The sequence below is a fragment of the Hipposideros armiger genome, unplaced genomic scaffold (genome assembly GCF_001890085.2).
Source record: "Hipposideros armiger isolate ML-2016 unplaced genomic scaffold, ASM189008v1 scaffold_61, whole genome shotgun sequence".
In the NCBI taxonomy this organism is placed as follows: Eukaryota; Metazoa; Chordata; class Mammalia; order Chiroptera; family Hipposideridae; genus Hipposideros; species Hipposideros armiger.
The window spans coordinates 3,928,262-3,948,955 of record NW_017731411.1 but is presented as its reverse complement, the minus strand read 5'-3'; the positions used below and the strand labels follow the sequence as shown (position 1 = coordinate 3,948,955).

Below are 20,694 nucleotides of genomic sequence, written 5' to 3'. Positions count from 1 at the left end.
TCATGTGGGATCCAAACCGGGGCCCTGATACTCAGAGCTGGCGTCCCAAACCAACTCCTAACCAATGAACCACTTGGCCGGCCCTAGATTTCCTTTTTTAAAATATAGATGGTTGAGAGAACATTTTTTTTGAATACTTGTTAAGAAAAGTGAAGAGTGTAATCTTTAATTTTTCAAATGTATACCCTTTCTTGTTGTATGAAAGAATTTGAGAAGTCTTACAGACAAATGCAAGAATATAAAAATAAAATAAATGAGAAAATGGGGGGAAAATAGAAAAATCAAAAGCTAGATGTAAAGCACATACAGAAGTGAAGTGCACTGGGTGGGCTGCTAGTTTGCTGCTGATTGTCTTAGAAACCAGAGGAAAGATTCATGGTGACAAGATGAAAAGAAGCTAGTTACTGTTGAAACACGCAATTCTTCCTGCGACTGAAACATAAAAAAAATAAAGTCTACTTTAGGAATCGAAGGGAGCAAGGGATTCAATATTATTATAATCAATGAAGTTACTATATAGAGCAAATAAAGTATGGCTGAACACCCCAATAGCACCCAATACATTAATGTTTTCCCCTTTATTACTCTTAAAACAATTCATACATTTAAACTCTCTCTACAGTATTTAATAAAAAACACAACATCACTGTTAGGTTTCAGTGTACTTAAAGTTATGTCTGGGCCAGGAAAGAGGATTGGATTGTCTGTTAGAGTAATAATACACTTCAGGGATGGTGATATTATGTTATCAGTGATGGGTGTTTATGTTAATAGCTAATTGGTGTCTACTAACTGAAATGTAGAGGATGTACTGTGAATAAATACGGCAGCAGTTTGTGTAAAAACTCAGGCGCTATATGACTGTAATACAGAAGCTGGAGGAGAACAGACCTTTTCCACTGTGACTGCCTTCCTGTCAGAATGTTGTGGCTGAAGTCCTTTAATAGGGTCAACTTCTTTTTCTCAATGCATGCATTAATTTATTTTTTTCTAAGAGAAGGATCATGGGTGTTGTTCCTTTAGTTCGAGCTGGTTCACGGTCAGAACAATGTGGCCTGATATCAGTACCCCAGGCTTCATTATGGAAGAGGAGAAAAGGGAAGGAAATGTAGTGACCCACCATAGAACAAGTTTTATGTTCCAGAAGAAAAGTCTGTTTTTCTGGTTCTATGTAATCATCATGTTGGATGGAAGGGAAACTGGAGGTCTTTCCACTGAATTCATGGAGTATTCAAGTTCTAGTCCTTGAACTTGGCCTTGACCTTCTGAAACATTCAAGTTCCTCAATGGAAAACATGATCAGATCTGCTCTCTTATGCTGCTTTTCTTGGCTGCCAACACACAGTAGATTTTCAGTGTTGTATTCTCTGTGCCTGAATATTTGGATGACTGAGCTTGCCATTGAATTCTCTTTGTTTGCATGTAGATGTCCATGTCAAAAATCAGTTTAATACTGTGGAGAGTACTTTTCCTAAGCAAATTACTGTACAGAGAGAGTGGAAGTATGTACTGTTAATACTTTCTGTCCCTCCAACTGAACTTGCTCAGATTTTCTTAATGCTCTTTGGATGGGATATTTATTCTTATTTGATCACTCCCAAAGGAGAGCCCAGTTGTGGTGGTTTTATGATGTGGGAATTAGTTTTGGAACATTAAGTCGAGAGATTTATAATAAATTAAATCAACATATATTTGATAATCTATGCGCAGGCTGTTACATTAGGAACTATGTGTGGGGTTGACGCCAGAGAAATGGAAAACAAGACTCAAATACAGTCAATGTAGCAGACAACAAGACAGTAAGAAAAGTCCCTTAGGAGCACACAGACAGCTTTGTTCTTTCCTTTCTGCCACATCCTTAATTAACTACCACTACTACCACTCCTACTATTGGGAGTAGGCAAGTCTGTGGATTTTGAAATGAAAGCAAGTGGAAAGGGACCTAGAACCATTTGGCTTATTTGCAGTGATTTTTCCTGTTTAATCCATACTAGCTCCTGGTGATCTCTGTGTCTCCTTTTTGGCGCTTACAAACCACTTCTTTAACAATCTGTTCTACCAAATTCTAGTCTTTCATCGGGTAAAACTTGTTTAACTTTATTCATCTTTTGAATAGGTAATACAATTCACCTGGTTCAGGATGTACAGGGTGTGGTGAAAAGTTTTGCTCCTAACCCTTTGTGCAGCCTTCCCCGTTCAGCACTGTCTGGCAATCTGGTGTCCTTCTAGAGATACCAGTGTGTATGGAAGCAAATGTATGTCTTCTCCCTTTTTGTACACACATGTGACATAAAAGGACACACCATTCTGCATGTGTGTTTTTTATATGAACAGTGTATTTCGGAGACCATTCTATATCAAAGAGCCTTCTCATTCTGGTTTACATCTCTCTGGAATTGTTTCATCATTTCTCAGTGGTTACTGATAGCAGTTCATGGCCTCATTCCCCAGTTATCTCAGCATTGTGGGTTGTAATGTCCCTGGGCTGGGAAATTTAAGCTCATTAGGTGGTTTTCTGGGACTCCAGTTTCCTCTTACTAAGGTTTGATCTATGCTTTATAGGGCATAGACCATTTTGGGGTGTATATGCAGGCAGAGCATTTCTGGGTTGGGTGGCTTTTGTCCTTACGTTTTCAACAAACCTCAGTTCCTTTTCAGGGTTAGCCTTCCAGACCATTTTCTGATAGGTTTCAGCCAATCTCATGTTCACCCAAGGCTGTGTCCTATTTTTCAGGCTTTATACATGCCCTCAAGTTTGCGTGAGCACGTGGAGAACAACCTGTACAGTCACACTGGTTGCTTTGGGAACCTCTCCCTGTTGTCTTCAGTATCCATTATTCATTGGGGGTCAGAATCTCCCCTGTGGAAAAGCATCATGTGTGACTTTGGAAAACTGTGTAGTCCCTCTGAGCATGTTTCTTTATCTGTAAGTTGAGGTTAATCACACCCACCTCAGGAGCTGTGAGGATGGAATGAAATGGCATATGTGATGAGGACTCAAGAGCCGAACCTGAAATGTAGATACTTCTATAAAATATGATTTCCTTCTCAAACCATCTTACTTAAGAGAATCTCCTACTTAGGAGTTATGGCAATTAAAAAAATATCCACCTGTCTTACTCTGGGGCATCTCGCCCAGACTCTTTCTTTGCTTTCCTAATATAACATGTTTTTTTCTTCCAAAGTTATCATCACTTGCCCTTTGTCAACCAATTCCTTTTCTGGTCAAAATCAAATTTTTCTTTTTGGTTACAAGCAGTAAAATTGGGGCCAGGTTTGACTTAATATATGGAAAACTATTCTACAATAATAGCCACAGAAGTTCAGAGGGTGTGTCACAGCAGGAAAGAAAGAATTCCCTGTATTGTTAGAGAGGCGTTCATTCATTCTATGCTGAGCAAGTCCTTAGTGGAGATGTAGTGTGATGGAATTAGATTCTCATTAAAGTCCTTCCCAACCTTGAAGGTGTTGCCTATTAAGGTCAAAGACCTTTTCTTACAGATCTTCTTTTGTCTCCTTCCATGTGGGAGACACTATTCCAGGCCCTAGGATAACAAGATAGACAAGGTCCCTGGTGGCTCCCAAACCTGCATCTTGGCTCCAACTTGCACCCTGTATTCTGGAAACACTCCAGCTGTTTGCTGAAAACACCTATGGATGTTCTGCGTGTGTGTCCATCCATTCTTTTAACAAATATTTCGAGTGTCTGCTGTTTTCCAAGCATCTTTCTAGATGCAGCAATTAAAACAATGGAAGCCCCAGCTCTCCTGGATTTTACATTGTGTTCTCATTGAATTTGTCTAAATAAAACTCACCACCCTCATTGCAAGTGTTGCTTAACTGCTTCCTTTAGGCATCTGGATTTAGCATGGCGGCAGAGTCAGTTCCCGTCACTTAGATAAATTGTTTTGTCACCTTTGTTAGCTTCCTTTCCTTTAACGTGTAATTGTCTTTGTCAGCCCATCTTTTCCACTTCTTTTCATTTCCTGTGGCTCCCCCTAACCCCACCCAGCATAGCATCTCTCACCTAAAGCACAGAGGCTTCCTGGTTGGAGATGTACTATTAATGCTCATTTCATACTCTTTTATCCTGTGAAATTGGAATTAGTTTGGGTCAATTAATTGACAGTCAGTTAAATCAGGGAATCCTAAAAAATGTAGCATATCTACTTTAAACATTTTATTTTCACTGAAAACCTACAAGTGTGTATTCGTCGATCTTGTTATAGCACCAAGGCATTTTCTTAGAGCAGACCTGTTGGTTGGAGATCTTTAACATCTTTCCATGTTTGTAATACATCTTCAATGATTTCCAGTTTTAGTTTCTTTAAACAGGAGCAAGAACTTCGGCATCTCAGAAGAAGACTGCACGCAGAATCCTTTCACATGTTTACAAATATTCCCCTAATCTTTTATAGTTGCTTCAGGCATTTTTTAAGGACTCACTTTCATTGAGTCTTTTCAAATCATTCAGCAAGCCTTTTGAAGAAACAATGCGTCTCTCTTTGTGCTCGTATTTCATTGGCTTACATAATAAAGTTATGTAAATCAAGTCACTAGTACAACCAGCATAAACAGGTTGTACTGTTTATGACTCTTAGTCCTCAGACAACCCAAATGGTGGGCGCAGAAGTGCGCAGTTGTTCCGGAGAGGAGCCTACCAGCCAGCGGTATTCATCTTGCCCAGAATGTTAAGTCAGTATGTCTCGTTAAAATGGAATGTGTTGGTTATTTTGGTGAATTGGTTATCTGTAAAATGGTAGGTGGAAGGCGTCTAAAAGAGTAGGTTTTGTATTACTAAGTTGTCTAAACTACAGCTTTCCTCAGACCCCTTGTCTGCTCCCATACCTCCCGCACTCCTCACTGGGTAAGGAACCAAGGACAAACCTCTCTGCCTTGATTCAGCGAGATCCCACTGCAGCCTTATCTCAGTCCGTTTGTGCCTTGAGCTCCAGCCCCAGGCCACAGGATGGCTTGTCCTTTGAACACTCAGAACTTTCCCACAATCCAGCCTTTGTTCACTCTGATGAACAAAGACAGGCTCTGCTGCTGGGGCCTGCTTGTCCCAGGATGCGCATGTCCATGCCAGGCACCTCCCTCCCCCTGCCCCCTACCCCCTCCTGTCACCCTGGACACTGGGAAAGGACCAGCGCAAAGCCGCACCTCCTTCATAAAGCCGGTCTTGATCTCACAATGGATGTGCTTTTTCCCTTTTCAACATCTGTAGCTCTGCATTTGTATATCTGTTCAGACACTCATCACATCCTGCCTTGTACTGTTTCTCTTTCCTGCCTTAAAAATTCTCTGTTGCTTTAAGTGAAGCCCAGTTTATTGGACCTGCGGGCAACACATGGAGTAAGCAATACATCCTGAGTATGGGTGGTGGCTTTCTTTTTCCCCTTTATTTCATCTTCTTCAAAGCCGGTGTCTTTCTGGCTTTTACAGCCAAGCACTCCCAGGCCTCAGTCATGCTAATTGATTCAGAGTGACGACGGGGCTCTTTTTAGCAGAAATAATACATGGAGTCTTGAAGCCTCATCCATTCATCTATCTCTCTTGACTTAAAACAAACAGCTTTATTGAAGTATAATTTACGTATCATAAAATTCACCCATTTAAAATGTTGAATCTAATGATTCTTAGCAAATTTCCTGAGTTACAACTATCCACCCCAGCTAAGTTTTAGAACATTTCCATCACTCCATAAAGATCGCTTGTTCCATTTCCAGTCAATGCCTGTTTCACCCCCAGCTCCAGGCAACCATTCATCTGCTTTCTGTCTTTATAGATCCTTCCTGACTTTTCCTGCCACCTTTTCCGCATTGGAGTGTTTTTTAGACCAATATATACATACTATTTGCCTGAGGAACTTTTCTTCTGATTCAGTTACTAAACTTTGTTACCCTCTCTTTTACTTTTTCTCCCCATGTTCAAGTTTCTTTTGGTTTTCTTTGTGTGAATGTAGTTTCTGTTTAGCAAGTTGGCCTTTGGCTTATGAAGAAAGTTGAGGTTTTCCCCCTCCTTTAGAATATGGAAAACTTGAATAGGGTCGTGTACAAAACAAATACTGAGTATTATTTGTTGAATAAAGCAATCTAAGCCCCTGTAAGGAATGGAAAAATCTTATCTCCTGTTAGACTCAGTATAGTTCACATAAAGCCACGTTATTATGTTTAGTAATAAATAGTTTTGGGTAAGAAAAATGACATTGTTTTTATTAAAATGATTAAAGTTTGACAGCTTAAAAACTTCATATAATGAATAAAAGTACAAAGAAATTTAAAGTATGATCCAGAACGCCAACTCTCAGAAGCAACCAGTGTTCAACAATCGATGGTGATTATCTTTGCAAACATCTCTCAGCAGTGATAACAGCTATAAAGACAATTATTGATATTGTTGCCAAGCAGGGGAGGCAGCTTCAGTTGCCGTGGGAATCCAAGCCAGACATACGAGTCCTTGAGAAGAGGCCTGTAGCTCTCATGAAGCTTGTGGACAGACAACAAACCAGTAAACAAGTGAATATACAGTATACTAAATGGTAGTAAGTGTCATGGAGGTCAACAAAGCAGCGAAGTGTGTGCATTTACTATTTAATGTGGTGTGACAAGAGAAGCCCCTCTTAGTAGAATGGCATTTGATCAGAGACCTGGGAAATGAGAGAGCATGAACCATATGGTCTATGTAAGGTAGGGATGCGGGGTAGGAGCCTTCCAGGCAGAAGGAACAGCAAATGAAAAGGGAAAAGGCCTTTGGGTGAGAGCGTGCTTGACTTATTTGAGGAGCAGCAAGGAGGCCACTGTAGCAAAAGCAGTGTGTGTGTGTGTGTGTGTGTGTGTGTGTAAGAGAATCCACTGATGGAGGGTGGGGGAGGTTATTCAGGGCCTTGGAGGCCCTTGTAAGGGTTTTGGCTTTTCCTCCCAACGATACAGAAAGCCATTGGAGCATTGTAAGTGGAGGTGTGATATTTTTAGAAGCATCACTGTTATGTGAAGATTAGACTATAGAGAGGCAGGGGCAGAAGAGGGGAGACTGGTTAGGAGGCAGTTGTAGTAATCCTGGTAGGAGATGACCATGGCTTAGACAAGGTGGTAGCAGTAGAAGTGGTGAGAAGTGCTGAGATATGGTGGCATTTATGATTTATAGTCTGACGTATTGTTTATGGAGATGGAGAAGACTCTATATGAGACATCTATGGAAGAAAAATCAAGAATTTGATTTTGTTCCAGTTAAATTAGAGATGCCTATTAAGATATCTAAGTGGAGGTGTCAAGAAGGGAGTTGGATAAATGAGTCTGGAGTTCAGAAGACAGGACTGAAGATATATAGTGGTATTTAAAAGCCATAAGTTGGTTGTAATGGCCAAGTTAGACAAAGAAGAGATGACCACGCTGGATAGAGCTTTAGGATACTCGAGAGTCTAGAGCAGCGGTTCTCAACCTGTGGGTCGCGACCCCTTTGGGGGTTGAACGACCCTTTCACAGAGGTCGCCTAAGACCATTGGAAAACAAAAAGATATTTACATTACGATTCATAACAGTAGCAAAATTACAGTTATAGAGTAGCAACGAAAATAATTTTATGGTTGGGGGTCACCACAACATGAGGAACTGTATTAAGGGGTCGCGGCATTAGGAAGGTTGAGAACTGCTGGTCTAGAGGTTGAGGGGATGAGGAGAAACCCATAAAGGGGACTGAGAAGAAACTCCAGAGATATGGACAGAAAACTAGGAGATTGTGGTGTCCTAGAAGCCAAATGAATAAACTGGTTTTTTTCTTTTAAAGATTTTATTGGGGAGTTTGGGGAGGGAACAGCATTGGGGAATTGGGGAAGGGGAACAGACAAGTTGCTGTCTTTTTGTTCTTCAGTCTAGTTGTAGAGGACGTCGCTTCACTGGCCCATGTTGGTATTGTGATCATTGCGCTCTTCCCAGCTGAGGCAGATCGGTCACTGGCAATTGGACAGCCACTCACGGTGGCTCACGGCAGCTCATGGCTGCTCACACTGGCTGCCAGCCACTCACGATAGCTTACAGCAGCCCAGTGCAGCCCCTCTACAGCCTACACCCTTGCTGGCGACTCAGGGCAGCTTAGCTCCAGGTCGAGCTGTTGTTCACCATCTTAACTGTAGAGGGCACAGCATCACTGGCCCTCATGTGGGATCCGAACCGGCGGCCCTGCTGCTCAGAACTCGAACTCCCAAGCCAACTCTTAACCAACGAGCCACTCTGCTGGCCCTGAATAAACTGTTTTAAGGAATTGAGTGATCAATTGTGACCTAAGATGTTGATAGGTAAGATGAGAACTGAGAATGGACCATAGTGTTCAAGTGATGGAGGAGCTAGAACCAGTCATTCCACTCATGATTTTATTAGTCCTAAGTATTTTTCACAGCGAGATTTAGTTAGTTCTAAGTGTTTTCACTGTAAAATTAACTATGAAAGTTGTTCAGGGTAATTTCCATAAGTTAGTAATTTCTGATAGCAGCAAAACAATTACCACTTAGGATTGGTATGCATTTTTATTAGGGGTAGTAGTCATCTTGGTTAATGGGCAAGTCTTTGTTAAAGCGTTATTTTTCTTCACCTCCTCAAGAGTTGCTTATTCGTCCATTCGTTCACGTACACCAAAAAGCCCTTATTGGCGCCTGACCCATGCCAACCCTAGGTTTTTCTTGCCCTGATAAGAAGATCTAATTTTTTGGGCGCAGGATTTTGCCTTTCTGGTGGCACTTGGCTTCTGCCTCCCCGCAGTGGGGTTTTTCTAACCTACCTGGTCCAGCTGCAGTTCTCAGCGTCTGCCCCTAGAGGCCTGAAGTCGGTTTGCTGTGCGTCCCTACGCCCCCCTCCTCCCCACCCCCCAAACCCCCACCCTTTGGAAGCTCAAGAGCGACATGCAGATAGAGTGGGCGGGTAGTATGTAGATTAGGTAGGCAGGCAGCGCTTTGCGAGCGATGTGGCTCGAAGTGGGCGGGAGATATGCAGATAAGGGGCGGGGCCCTGGCGCGCGGGCGAAGAGCCGCTCGGCGGGCGGCCGCCGGGTATTGGAAGGCGCCCGGCCCTTTCTTTGACTGGAGCGGACCGCCAGACGCAGCTGCCTTGCCAGCAGGAGCCGGCGCCAGCTGCCGCAGGGTGGACACCGTGTTCGAAGCCGGCCAGCCGGCCGCTGCCCGAGTAGGCTGAGCATGGGCAACCACTCGGGGCGGCCTGAGGATCCCGAACCAGGTCTGTGCGGTTGGTGGGGGTCGCACCGCGCGCGACCCCTCCGCGGCCGGGCGCCCTTCCCCCACCCTCCACCCGGGCTAGCGGCAGCCTCTCTGCCGGCGGGCGCCGAGGGAGGTAGTGGAAAGGTGAAGTTCCTGGGATGTGATTCTTGCCTTTGGAATGCGCTCTAGAGGTTGTGAAATTACCTGTGCCTGCTCCGCGACAAGGAAATGCCACTCACTGTAATCACATACCTGGAAACCCTGGGTCCGCCCGGACACAGCAAGTGGGGCGGGAAGGAGCTTGGTTCCGTGGCGGGGAACACACAGGCCTGGCCGGTGGAGAGGGGTCCAGGGGCGCGGTGGGTGTCTTGTGTACAGATTTCCTGGTGGAATCCCACTTGCCCCTCTTGTCAGCCGCCTATACCGTGTGTAGGCAATTCTTACAGACTTTCTAGGCATTTGCAACGAAAAGTTTGACTTAGCAGTCATTTTTTCTGGTTCATTGTCCATTTTGCAGTGCATCATTTGCATATCACACACTTTCTGGAGTCCCGTGGAAGGTGGTAACCTGTCAGCAGATCTGTTGCTCATGGTCAGACCAAGGGCTTGATTGTGACTGTTTCTTACGCAAAATAGCCTGTGCTTATTCTGGGGCACCGAAAACTTTTCCAGTTTATGCAATTTTTATTTAAGAAATTAAGCGAGCTTGTTGGAGAGTCAGCTGGGCTCTAGTTTTCATCTTCTGGTGGATCTTTCTGGCCTCTGTCACAGATTTAGATGCAGATAACCACGGACTTGCATTTAAAAACAAAACAGGACATTTTTATACTGTCACATGAAGCAAATGGGATTTAATTTAGCCTCAGAAATTGCATCTTGGCTGATTGGGGAGAGATGTTGGAGTCCTGGGTGGCAGGTGATTAGTATGTATTTCTGTGACAGAGCCAGATCTTTAAAAAGTTTCAAGGGGGGTAACTTTTAAATTTGAACTTGAATGAGGAAATTGAGGTTTTGAGAGGTGGAGCGACTTGTCCAAGTGACTTATGCCTTGAATTGGGAGCAGTTTTGTAATTAAGACCTTGGTCTTCTTAGCCTCAGCTCTTCACTCACCTGCCTGCCTCAGCTGCCTGTGTTGGCAAGGAGGCCAGTCAAGCTTAGGCCATATCCTTGGGGCTGGGCTGAGGTGGGTGCCACCCTGGCAATTGTGGTACATTGGACTGGTACAACAACCAGGATCAGAAACTGTGACTGCCACACGGGAATACAGTGAAGAAAAGTTTTAGAGATGGGGTTACTGCAAAGATTATATAGGGGTTACTCTATAAATTACACAGCACTTATCCAAACTTTTTTGGGCAGAATTACCAATATTTGCAAAATAATGTCTTTGTCATACACAGCCCTGTGATAAACTGTTAGGTAAAGGATATGTAATATTTTAAAAACACCTCTCATTAGTACACAACTGTCCAGGTATTGTTAAAACCCCTGTGTATTATTTCCTTTGTGTCAAAATTGTGAAGAGACTGTCCCACTTATTAGAGCTTTTAAGAGCTTTACTTGGGTGCTTGTGTTCCAATTTCTAAGTGACCTTGCTTTTTAAAGCACTCTAATGGATAGGAGATGAAAAGGACACTTTTATGCTAGTGACTTATTTTATTGCGTTTTCCAAAGAGTACATATGATTTCAAAATGGGAACTTAGTCTGATTTGCTGCAAATAAAATACCCAATTAGAAAATCTTAGGAAAGACTTCAAATGCTGGACTATAGTTGGCTGAAAGTATAAGCATAATTTTAAGTGCTCTCTTAATGCTGTGATGAAATGCTATAGAATGCATCAATGAGACCCTGGAAATTAGAGTTTTCTTAAAGATTAATGTATCTTCAATCTGCTTTATGATGGGGACTGGGATTAGGCAGAGGCTTCCCACTGGCAGTTGTGCATTGGACTAGAATCAGAACAAATGCTTCAATGGGTCATCAGAACAAGGGGCCTAAAGATTAGTGGTAGAGTTAAGGGGGCGGGGGAAATAGAGGGAGGCTGGACGAGGTGAGAGCAGTACCCAAGTCTGATTTTTACACAGTTCCTGTATTGTATCAGTTTTGTCCTTTGAGACACAGACCCTTTAACAGAATTAGGAATGAACAGGTTTATTAGAGAGTAACACCTAAGAAAGACAAAAGGAGGAGAAGCAGAATTGGGCCAGGGAAGCTTTAGACTGTGATGCAGATCAAACACTTAAGAAAGGAAAAGGGGGAGGAGAAGGTTTGGGCAGGGAGAGCCTCAGGTAACTAGGCAGGTCTGATGAAGTCTTGGCCAACTGATTGGGGAGCCCCAGAGCAGACTACCTATTAAAGGAATCCCAAGTCGGGAAAAGATGGCCAATTCCTGGTCCTCTTGCCGTGGCTGTCACTGCTGGAGGATGCCTAGAAAGAATGTGCCTTCAGCTCAAAAGCCAAGTTGAGTCCTCGGATCCTGGTGGCATGGATGTGTCCACTAACTGCAGTCCTTGCATCTAAATGCCACATTCTTTCTTAGCTAGAGATCCAAGTTGCACACCTCATGGCTGGCTTCCACAGGACCTCAGTTGCTTGGGCAGGGGTGGGAGTGGCCTATTTAAAGGGTAAATGATGTAAAATCCCCACTTCAGTCTTCCTCCTCCCAGCATTGCTTAAAAGAGCTGGGATTGTCCTGTCTCTTCCAGGTGGAAGCTCCTCATCCTCTCTGGGGCACACCTCAGGCAGAAGGCAGGTTCTCAAGTGCCGCTTCTTTTCTAGCCCTGGAATTGACTGTGGTTGCAGCAAGATTGCTCTTTTGTGATTTATTGTGGGATTGCAGAATGGACAAGAGAAATGGGTTAAAAGACGTGAAAATTTGCGTGCGTGAGGGCAGCTCGAATCAACATGTTGATAACCACAGCTCTTCTTAGAAGGTCCCAGTTAACAGTCCTTCAATTTTCAACTGGGTTGTCAGTGCTTGCATTGTCAGAGAGGGCTGCTGGATGTAGTGTGTAGGTTGTGCACTGTTCAAAGGCATCTGGAAAAAGGGATGAGTGGGCCCAGTTGTGGCTGTTTCAGTCCAGAGGAAGGGGTCCCATTTTGCAATTTTGCCTTTTTATATTCACACAAAGGTGCCCCATAGACTAAAGGAGGCCTTGGTAGAAAGTGAGCTAAGAAGGATTTCCCCACTGTCACTGCTAGCTGCTTACTATTTGCTTTAAATTTGCAAGTATGTGTTTAAACAATGAATTTAAATGATATGGAACAAAAGTAAAAGCTTCTTCCCGTACCCCCTGAGGTCCTACTCTGTATTAGTTATAGTTAATGGTCATTTGGGTTAAAGAGGAATCCCAAAATAGCCATTAAAAGTTGATTTCTCGCTCACATCATAGTCTAGTGTGAGTTGGGGTCAGCCTGGGGAGTTACCGGCTAGAGACTCAGGCTAGTGAATGTTCATTTTCAATGCCTGGCTCCCACGTTGTGCTGGATCTGCCAGCAGTCAGGAGGACAGAGCAAGCATGTGGAGGGGGTCCTGCGGGAGGTGTTAGGGGCCTGGCCTGGAAGTTGTGCACATAGTTTCCACTCACATGCCACTGGCCAGACCCAGTGATTGTAGCCCCACCTGGATGCTAAGGGGTTAAAAAATGCCTCTGCGAGTGCCACGCAGAGGACAGCATGGCTGCTGGTGAATACTAGCAGGCTCCTTCCAGACTTGAGGACTACACTCAACCACATCTATGTCAACATTTTATTACAAAAATTTTAATCAGAAAAAATTGAAAGACATGTCTAGTAAACAGCCATATACCCACTACCTAGATTCTATAATTAACATTTTGCTACATTTGCTTTGTTCATATATCTATCCATCTATTTGTTCTTCTCTGCATCCATCATTCCATTTTATTTTTATGCATTTCAAAGAAATGGTTATCTCTGTAATTCTACATTATATGCTCTACCTACACTATTCCTTGATTTATTAGCTTTCAAGGCTATCTACTAACCTTTACTCTAAAGGTTGAGGAATTAAGTACTACTAAAGGTTGAGGAATTTAGTACTACTAAAGGTTGAGGAATGTTTACTACTATATTCTTCTCCTTACCCATTTCTGCAAGTCATACTTAAATTTTCTAAATTTCTTGTTAGTATAGTAAACTGTTAATGGTGGAATACAGGTGATAGATATACATACAGTTCACTGTAAAATTTTTTCAAGTTCTTTTTTTTTTTTTTAGATTTTATTGGGGAATTGGGAGAGGGGAACAGTGTTGGGGAATCAGGGAAGGGGAGCAGACAAGTTGCTGTTCTTTGGTTCTTCAGTCTAGTTGTGTTGCTTCACTGGCCCATGTTGGTATTGTGATCATTGCGCTCTTCCTGGCTGAGGCAGTCGGTCGCCGGCCTCTGGATGGCCACTCACAGCGGCTCTTGGCAGCTCACACTGGCTGCTGGTCGCTCATGCTGGCTGTCGGCCACACACGGTAGCTTATGGCAGCCCACTGCAGCAGGGGCTGCAGCCTACGCCTTCACTGGCAACTCTCAGCAGCCCAGCTCCAGGTCAAGCTGTTGTTCACCATCTTAGCTGTAGAGGGCAGTGTCACTGGCCCTCATGTGGGATCCAAATTGGGGCCCTGCTTCACAGAGCTAGCGTCCCAAGCGAGCTCTTAACCAACGCGCCACTCGGCTGGCCCTCAAGTATGCTATATGAAATTTTTATTTAAAAAACCTAAGGAAATCTATTTCTTGACTAACAGTGTCCTTGTCTAGATAAATGAGGATATGATATCTCTGTATTTCTTTTGCCTTGTCCTCAGCATCCTCCATACCTTATTCCTGGTCCGTGTCTCAACCTTTCACATGGTTTAGAACATTTTGCTCTGTAATTAGTATTATTAACTATTCTGTGCATTATTTACAGATTGAGTCTAAAAATTGAAAACCAATCAGCATTTAAATATTAGGATTCCATAAGTATTATTTACTGGAGAATCCGGTAGTGCATTTAGGTTTACAGAGGAGGAAATGTAATCTTATATTGCTTAACTTGTGATCTGTGACAGAAAATATTACTTTAAAAGAAAACAGAAGGAGTAAGGAGATTGGAAAGGAGTTGGTACAAGTATTATAACTTTATTTTTCAGATTATCTTAACATGCTTTTATCCTATTTCCAGCATCTTGATTTTACAGATTGTTACAGAGAATTCATTTTCTTCTTGAAGACAGAAAGTATGGTGGTTAAGAGTTTGGGCTTTGCAGCCAGACTGCCTGTTCATAACCCTAGTTTTGTCAGTTTGTAGCTCTGAGACTTCAGGCAAGTGCTTTGAGCCTCAGTTTCTTCATCTTGAAAACGGGATGGTAATATAACATACCTCATAGGGTTTTAGTGATTAATTGGTTAAAAGAGGTGAAGCGGGCCAGCCGAGTGGTTCAGCTGGTTAAGAGCTGGCTTGGGACACCAGCTCTGAGCAGCAGGGCTGCGGTTTGGATCCCACATTGAGTGCCAGTGACACTCGCCCTCTACAGCTAAGATGATGAACAACAGCTTGACCTAGAGCTGGGCTGCTGTGAGTCGCCGGCAATGGTGTAGGCTGCAGCAGGGCTGCAGTGGGCTGCCGTGAGCTACGTGAGTGGCTGGCAGCCAGCGTGAGCGGCTGGTAGCTGGTTTGAGCTACCGGGAGCCACTGTGAGCGGCCGACAAACAACCGGCAACCGATTGCCTCACCCGGGAAGAGCACAATGATCATACCAACATGGGCCATTGAAGCAACGTCCTCCACAACTAGACTGAAGAACAAAACAGCTATTTGTCTACCTGTCTGTTCCCCTTCCCCGATTCCCCAACGCTGTTACCCTCCTCCGAATTCCCCAGTAAAATCTTATAAAAAAAAAAAAAAAGAGGTGAAGAATTCTGATAGACTCACATAGAAAGTACCCGGTAAGCTGTAGTTGTTACTATTCCTAGCCTTCCTTCCAACTTCATGTTTTAGTTTGGACTTGGTTGCCTTCTGGTCCTGTCTCACTCTTAGGTTAGCTCACTACTTCTTGGATCCTTTTTCCATTTTTGCATTCCCTTTGCTTTAGCTAGAGTATTTCCATTGATTGTCCATGTTGCCAAACTTTTACATATTTTATCATCTCTATATTCACCTTTTTCTTCCAGTTTTCCTATTGACTTTTAAATTTTCATCAACTAAATTTTCTTTTTCCAGAATATTTGTTCTCTGTTTTTTCTTATTTATAGCAGTTTGGGGTTAAGTTAGTAGGGAGGGATATAGAGTTGGCTGGATGGCTTGAGCAGATGAGTTAGTGGCTTTCATTGCCTGTTAGTTTTAGATTTCAAGAATTCATAGAATTTTTACAGTATTCACTAAGAGGAGAATATAGTGTGCATTTTTCTCAGTTGTATTTTGTTCTATAGGAGAATTTCAGAGTGGAATTAGTGTTCTGAGAGACATACTTTGGAAAATACGCCCTTTTCAGATTTATATATACATATATGATCTATGATAAATAAAAAGATAAAAAGTGATATCAGATATATCTGTTACTGTAATAAATGTGAATGAGTTAATCTTTCTATTAAAAAAGAGCCCCCTCCTCTAAAATAAGACAGAAAACAAAATATATATGCTGCAGAAAAGTATAGGTATTCAGGTGATACTTTGATTTTAAAAAGTTGTGAATAATAAAAAACTAGGTCTTTAGGCTTTCAAGTTCAGTATCTTGTTATTTTATGTATAAGTCCAGTAAAATTTAATTATTAATTAAGGAGATCTTTTATTAATGTTCAATCTCATTTGCAAACTTAGTTAATAAGTTTTAAGCATTTTAAATTGTTTTTTAGTTAAAAATATTTAGATTCTAGTTAGTCTGACTGACGTGTCCAGTTTGTCTTACAAATTTCATAGTGATTCTCATAAGCATAGTGATTCTTTTCTTAAAGATTTTTATTAAAATATAGCTAACACAATATTATATGGTATCTTGATAGTAAAATGAAATGTGATTTAATTGTGGCTCTCTCTCATGGCTTTGTCTGACTTACACGGTCATTCTACTGAAACAGTGGTATCAGTTAAAGACACACATGGACGCTTGTGCACGTGTACACACACACACACACACACACACACACACAAATACCACAAAGCACTTTATATCAGACAGGACCTTCTATGTTGATAAAAGTACAATTCAAGAAGAAAAGGTAGTAGTTATAAAATCCCATACACTGACTAGCAAAACACTGGAAGTGACTAAAGCAAACTTTGCTATTAGAAATGCATGGAAAGGGGCCGGCCGAGTGGCTCAGTTGGTTAAGAGCGCGAGCTCTGAGCAACAACAGGGTCGCTGGTTCAATTCCCACATGGGCCAGTGAGCTGCGCCCAAGCTGAGCTGCCGCTGAGCTGCCAATAGGTGGCAGGATGGCTCAGCTGATGATAGCACGTGCTCCTAACAACAAGGTTTCCATCAGCATGGGATGGTGGGCTGTGCCCCCACAACTAAGCTTGAACATGGCGCCTTGAGCTGAGTGGCCGCGAGCTGCTGATGGGTGTCCAGATGGCGACTGGACTTGGAGCTGAGCTAGCTGCGTCCTCCACAACTAAGACTAAAGGACAACAACTTGGCTTTCCCCTTCCCCAATTCCCCAATCAAAAAATCTTAAAAAAAAAAAAAGGCATGGAAAAACTCATACGTAAATGAGAAAATTCAACAACATGTCTAATACAAATAATTTTTCTAATTGTTCATGGAATGGTTAAAACATTGATCTGTTCTAGACAGAAAGAAAACCTCATTAAAATCTCTTAAGGGAAATTTTACTGGTCACTTTTTGATTATAATGCAATAAAATTGTAGGTAATAAAAGTTAAAATTTTAAAAACTGAATCCATTTGGAAATTTTGACCCAAATAGGAACTGAAAACTATAATTGTAGATAAATAATTAGAAAAATAATTCTGAAGTACCTTCATAGAATTACAAATAATAAGCAAATTCATTCCTCTGAAAGCTTTTGTTACCAAAAAAGAATGAAAATAAATGGAGTAATTACTATGCACAGAAAATTGGAAGATAAACAATAAAAAAAAATCTGGGAAGACAGGTGGGAGTTTTTTATTTTTATTTTATTTATTTTTTTAGCTGAGCCATCCTGCCACCTGTTGGCATCTCTGTGGCAGCTCAGCTCAGGCTGGGAATCGAACTGGCGACGCTGTTGCTCAGCATTCACACTCTTGAACGAGCTCTTAACCAACTGAGCCACTCGGCTGGCCCCAGTTGGGAGTTTTTTAAAAGGGCAGATTAATGAGAAGAGAGTTGTGACTGTGCCTGTTTCAGTCTTCTCTTACCTTCAGCACCTAGCCTGTTACCCGACCTATGGTTGACATGAGCAAATAGTTGTTGAATTAATGAACAAAAAAGAAAAAAAAACTAGAATTAAAAAAATCTTATAGTAGGTTCTTTGTTAAAATGTGAAGTAGATAAAGCTACAGTTACACCAATTAAGAAAAAAGGTTCCAGGGCCGGCCGAGTGGCGCGTTGGTTAAGAGCTGGCTTGGGACACCAGTTCTGAGCAGCAGGGCCCTGGTTCAGATCCCACATGAGGGCCAGTGACACTGCCCTTTGCAGCTAAGATGGTGAACAACAGCTCGACCTGGAGCTGGGCTGCCTGGAGTTGCCAGTGATCGCATAGGCTGCAGCCCCTGCTGCAGTGGGCTGCCACAAGCTACCATGTGTGGCTGGCAGCCAGCATGAGCTACCAAGAGCTGCCGTGAGTGACCGTCCAGAGGCCGGTGACCGATCTGCCTCACCTTGGAAGAGTGCAATGATAATACTAACATGGGCCAGTGAAGCAACATCCTCCACAACTAGACTGAAGAACAAAACGACAGCAACTTCTCTGTTCCCCTCCCCCAATTCCCCAATAAAATCTTTAAAAAAAAAAAGAAAAGAGAAAAGGTTCCATTGCTGAAATGCAGTGTAGAACGTGATGAACTGAACTCTTCCTTAAAAAGGAGGGCAGATTAGGTAAATGCTATGCCTACTGCCTCCCAGGATCACACCAAAATTACAAAAACATTATAGAACAATCAACCTGAAGAATCATCTGAAGATAGCTGAACAGAACCCATGTAAGTAAGGATATAAAGAAGAGGCCACATTGAGACTAAAAAAAAAAAAAAAATCCATGGGCAAAGGAAAAAAAAAAGGTAACAAAAATACCTCAAATTAGCAATGTAAGAATGTATATAATCAGAGTTGTGAAGGTTTAAAAAAAAATAGAAAATTTTAATGAAATTGAAATTTCCTAGGAAAACAAAACTATGAAAATCAATTCAGGAAGAAATGAAACACTTGGACAGAAAAATAATCTTGGAGCACATCACAAAGTGACAAAAAAGCTCCAAAAATAATTCTGCATCCAGATGGTTTTATAGGTAAAGTTTTTCAAATATAAGAAAAATATAATTTCTGTGCCATTTAAAGTCATCTAAGACATTCTTTCCCAAAGAGTACTATATTACAGAGGGTACAGGTAATGCTTTAATGTATATACAGATGAATATTTGTTATTTTAATTTTAAACGTATTAGAAAAATTGTAACCAGTACACCGAATCTGTGTCTGTTGCCTAGGAGGAGGTTAGATTTTTAAAAAAAGTAACTCAATATTGAGCTTATGCAGAAAAAATTAAATATATGTAGACAGGTAAGTGCAAATATAGCCATAGTTGTCAAGGTGATAGTAGAAACTTGAAAAACATTGTGAAGTACACAAAAGATGGAAAGCATTCCAATTTATTTTAACAAAAGTAGTACTAATACTATTAATGCTTCCTCCAATAACAAAGCCTTTCGAAGATAGAACTAAGAAAGTGAGAGTTCATTTTCAGTAGTATAGCTATACAAGTCCTAATTGAAACATAAGCCAAATTTTTTTTTTAAAGCTCATGATTTTTTTTTAATTTAAAATTTTATTTTATTTTTATTTGAGAATTGGGGGGATGGGAACAGTGCTGGGTAATTGGGGGAAGGGGAACAGACAAGTTGCTGTCGTTTTTTGTTCTTCAGTCTAGATGTGGAGGATGTTGCTTCACTGGCCCAAGTTGGCACCATCATTGCGCTCTTCCCCGGGCGAGACAGATCAGTCGCCGGTTTCTGGACAGCCGCTCACTGCAGCTGCTGGCCACTCACGCTGGCTGCTGTGGTCCATGGCAACCCACTGCCACAGGGACTACAGCCTATGCCCTTGCCAGCGACTCACGGCAGCCCAGCTCCAGGTTGAGCTGATGTTCAGCATCTTAGCTGTAGAGGGCAGTGTCACTGGCCCTCATATGTGGGATCTGAACCGGGGCCCTCTGGCGTTCCAAGCCAGTTCTTAACCATCGCGCCACTCGGCCAGCCCAACATAAGCCAAATTTAATCCAACCATATATTTTAAAATATGAAACCACTGGTAAAACTAGTTCATTCTAAGAATAAAATAATATTATATAATTAATTTAAAATGTGTTAGACATCAGTAAAGTTAAAGAGAAAAAAACTTCATCATACTCTATGTCAATAATGTGTTTAATAAAATTTAACATCTACCATGAACACATTTAGAAGGAATGAATGGATCCTTTCTTAAGATAATAAATAAAATGGTCTGAAGCCACACACACCATGCTTAACAGGAAACTGAAAACATTCCTATAAAGGTCAGGAAAAAAACAGTGGTACCCATACCGGACATTGTTTTCAGATAGACTAGCCAAAACAGTAAGATTAAAAAAGAAAAGTTTATTAAAAAGGAGACAAAATTAACATTATTTGTAGGTACTGCAATTCTCTTAGCCAAGAATAGCCAAGATGATCAACTGAAAAGCTGTTAGAAGTTAAGGAGAATTCAGTAAGGTATCCAGCTTGGAAATGCATATACCAGGGGTGCCAAGGAAATGTATACACATTTTAAGAGATGTTCTCTATGCTCAAGCAGTAGTTTGCCATAATCAGAAGTGTCTGGACGCAGATGGGAACCACTATGAGCACCTCTAGTAATTGCAGAAGAAAACGTGACTTGTATTTATCTTTTGTTATCAGTATATATTGAGTATTATAATTAATACAGTTTTTTCCTTACTTAAATGTGTATGCATTTTTGGAACCCTCTGTATATATTCATATGTATATGAATATGAATAATATGTATGTATGTGTATATATAGATGTATATATAACAATCACTTTCTTTGTGTTAGTAATAATCAGAAACAATAGTTTATTTATTTATTTATTTATTTATTTATTATTGTGAAATATACATTTTAAAAATTAGTTTCAGTTGTACAACACAGTGCAATAGTTATACTTTTTACCCCTCGAAGTGACAACCCCCCTCCCCCAATCCGCTGCCTCACTTCCCCCCATATCATACATGTCTATTACAATTCCCTTGACTCCACTCCCACACTATACTCCACGTCCCATGACCATATAT

General features: G+C 41.7%; 1 protein-coding gene across 8 annotated transcripts in view; it reads left to right on the top strand.

Moving 5' to 3' along the window:
- The window catches only part of SPECC1 (sperm antigen with calponin homology and coiled-coil domains 1), a 276,466-nt gene that overhangs the window by 121,580 nt on the left and 134,192 nt on the right, over nt 1–20,694 (top strand). Inside the window, exon 1 of one of the 8 annotated variants that reach the window (XM_019641541.1) lies at nt 9,049–9,224. The exons of the other annotated variants lie outside the window; for them this stretch is intronic. Within the exon in view, the coding sequence (XP_019497086.1) occupies nt 9,185–9,224 (40 nt within the window). The 5' untranslated portion in view covers nt 9,049–9,184. Of the gene's footprint in view, nt 1–9,048; nt 9,225–20,694 lie in introns of those variants that run through there. 8 annotated transcript variants of the gene reach the window in all.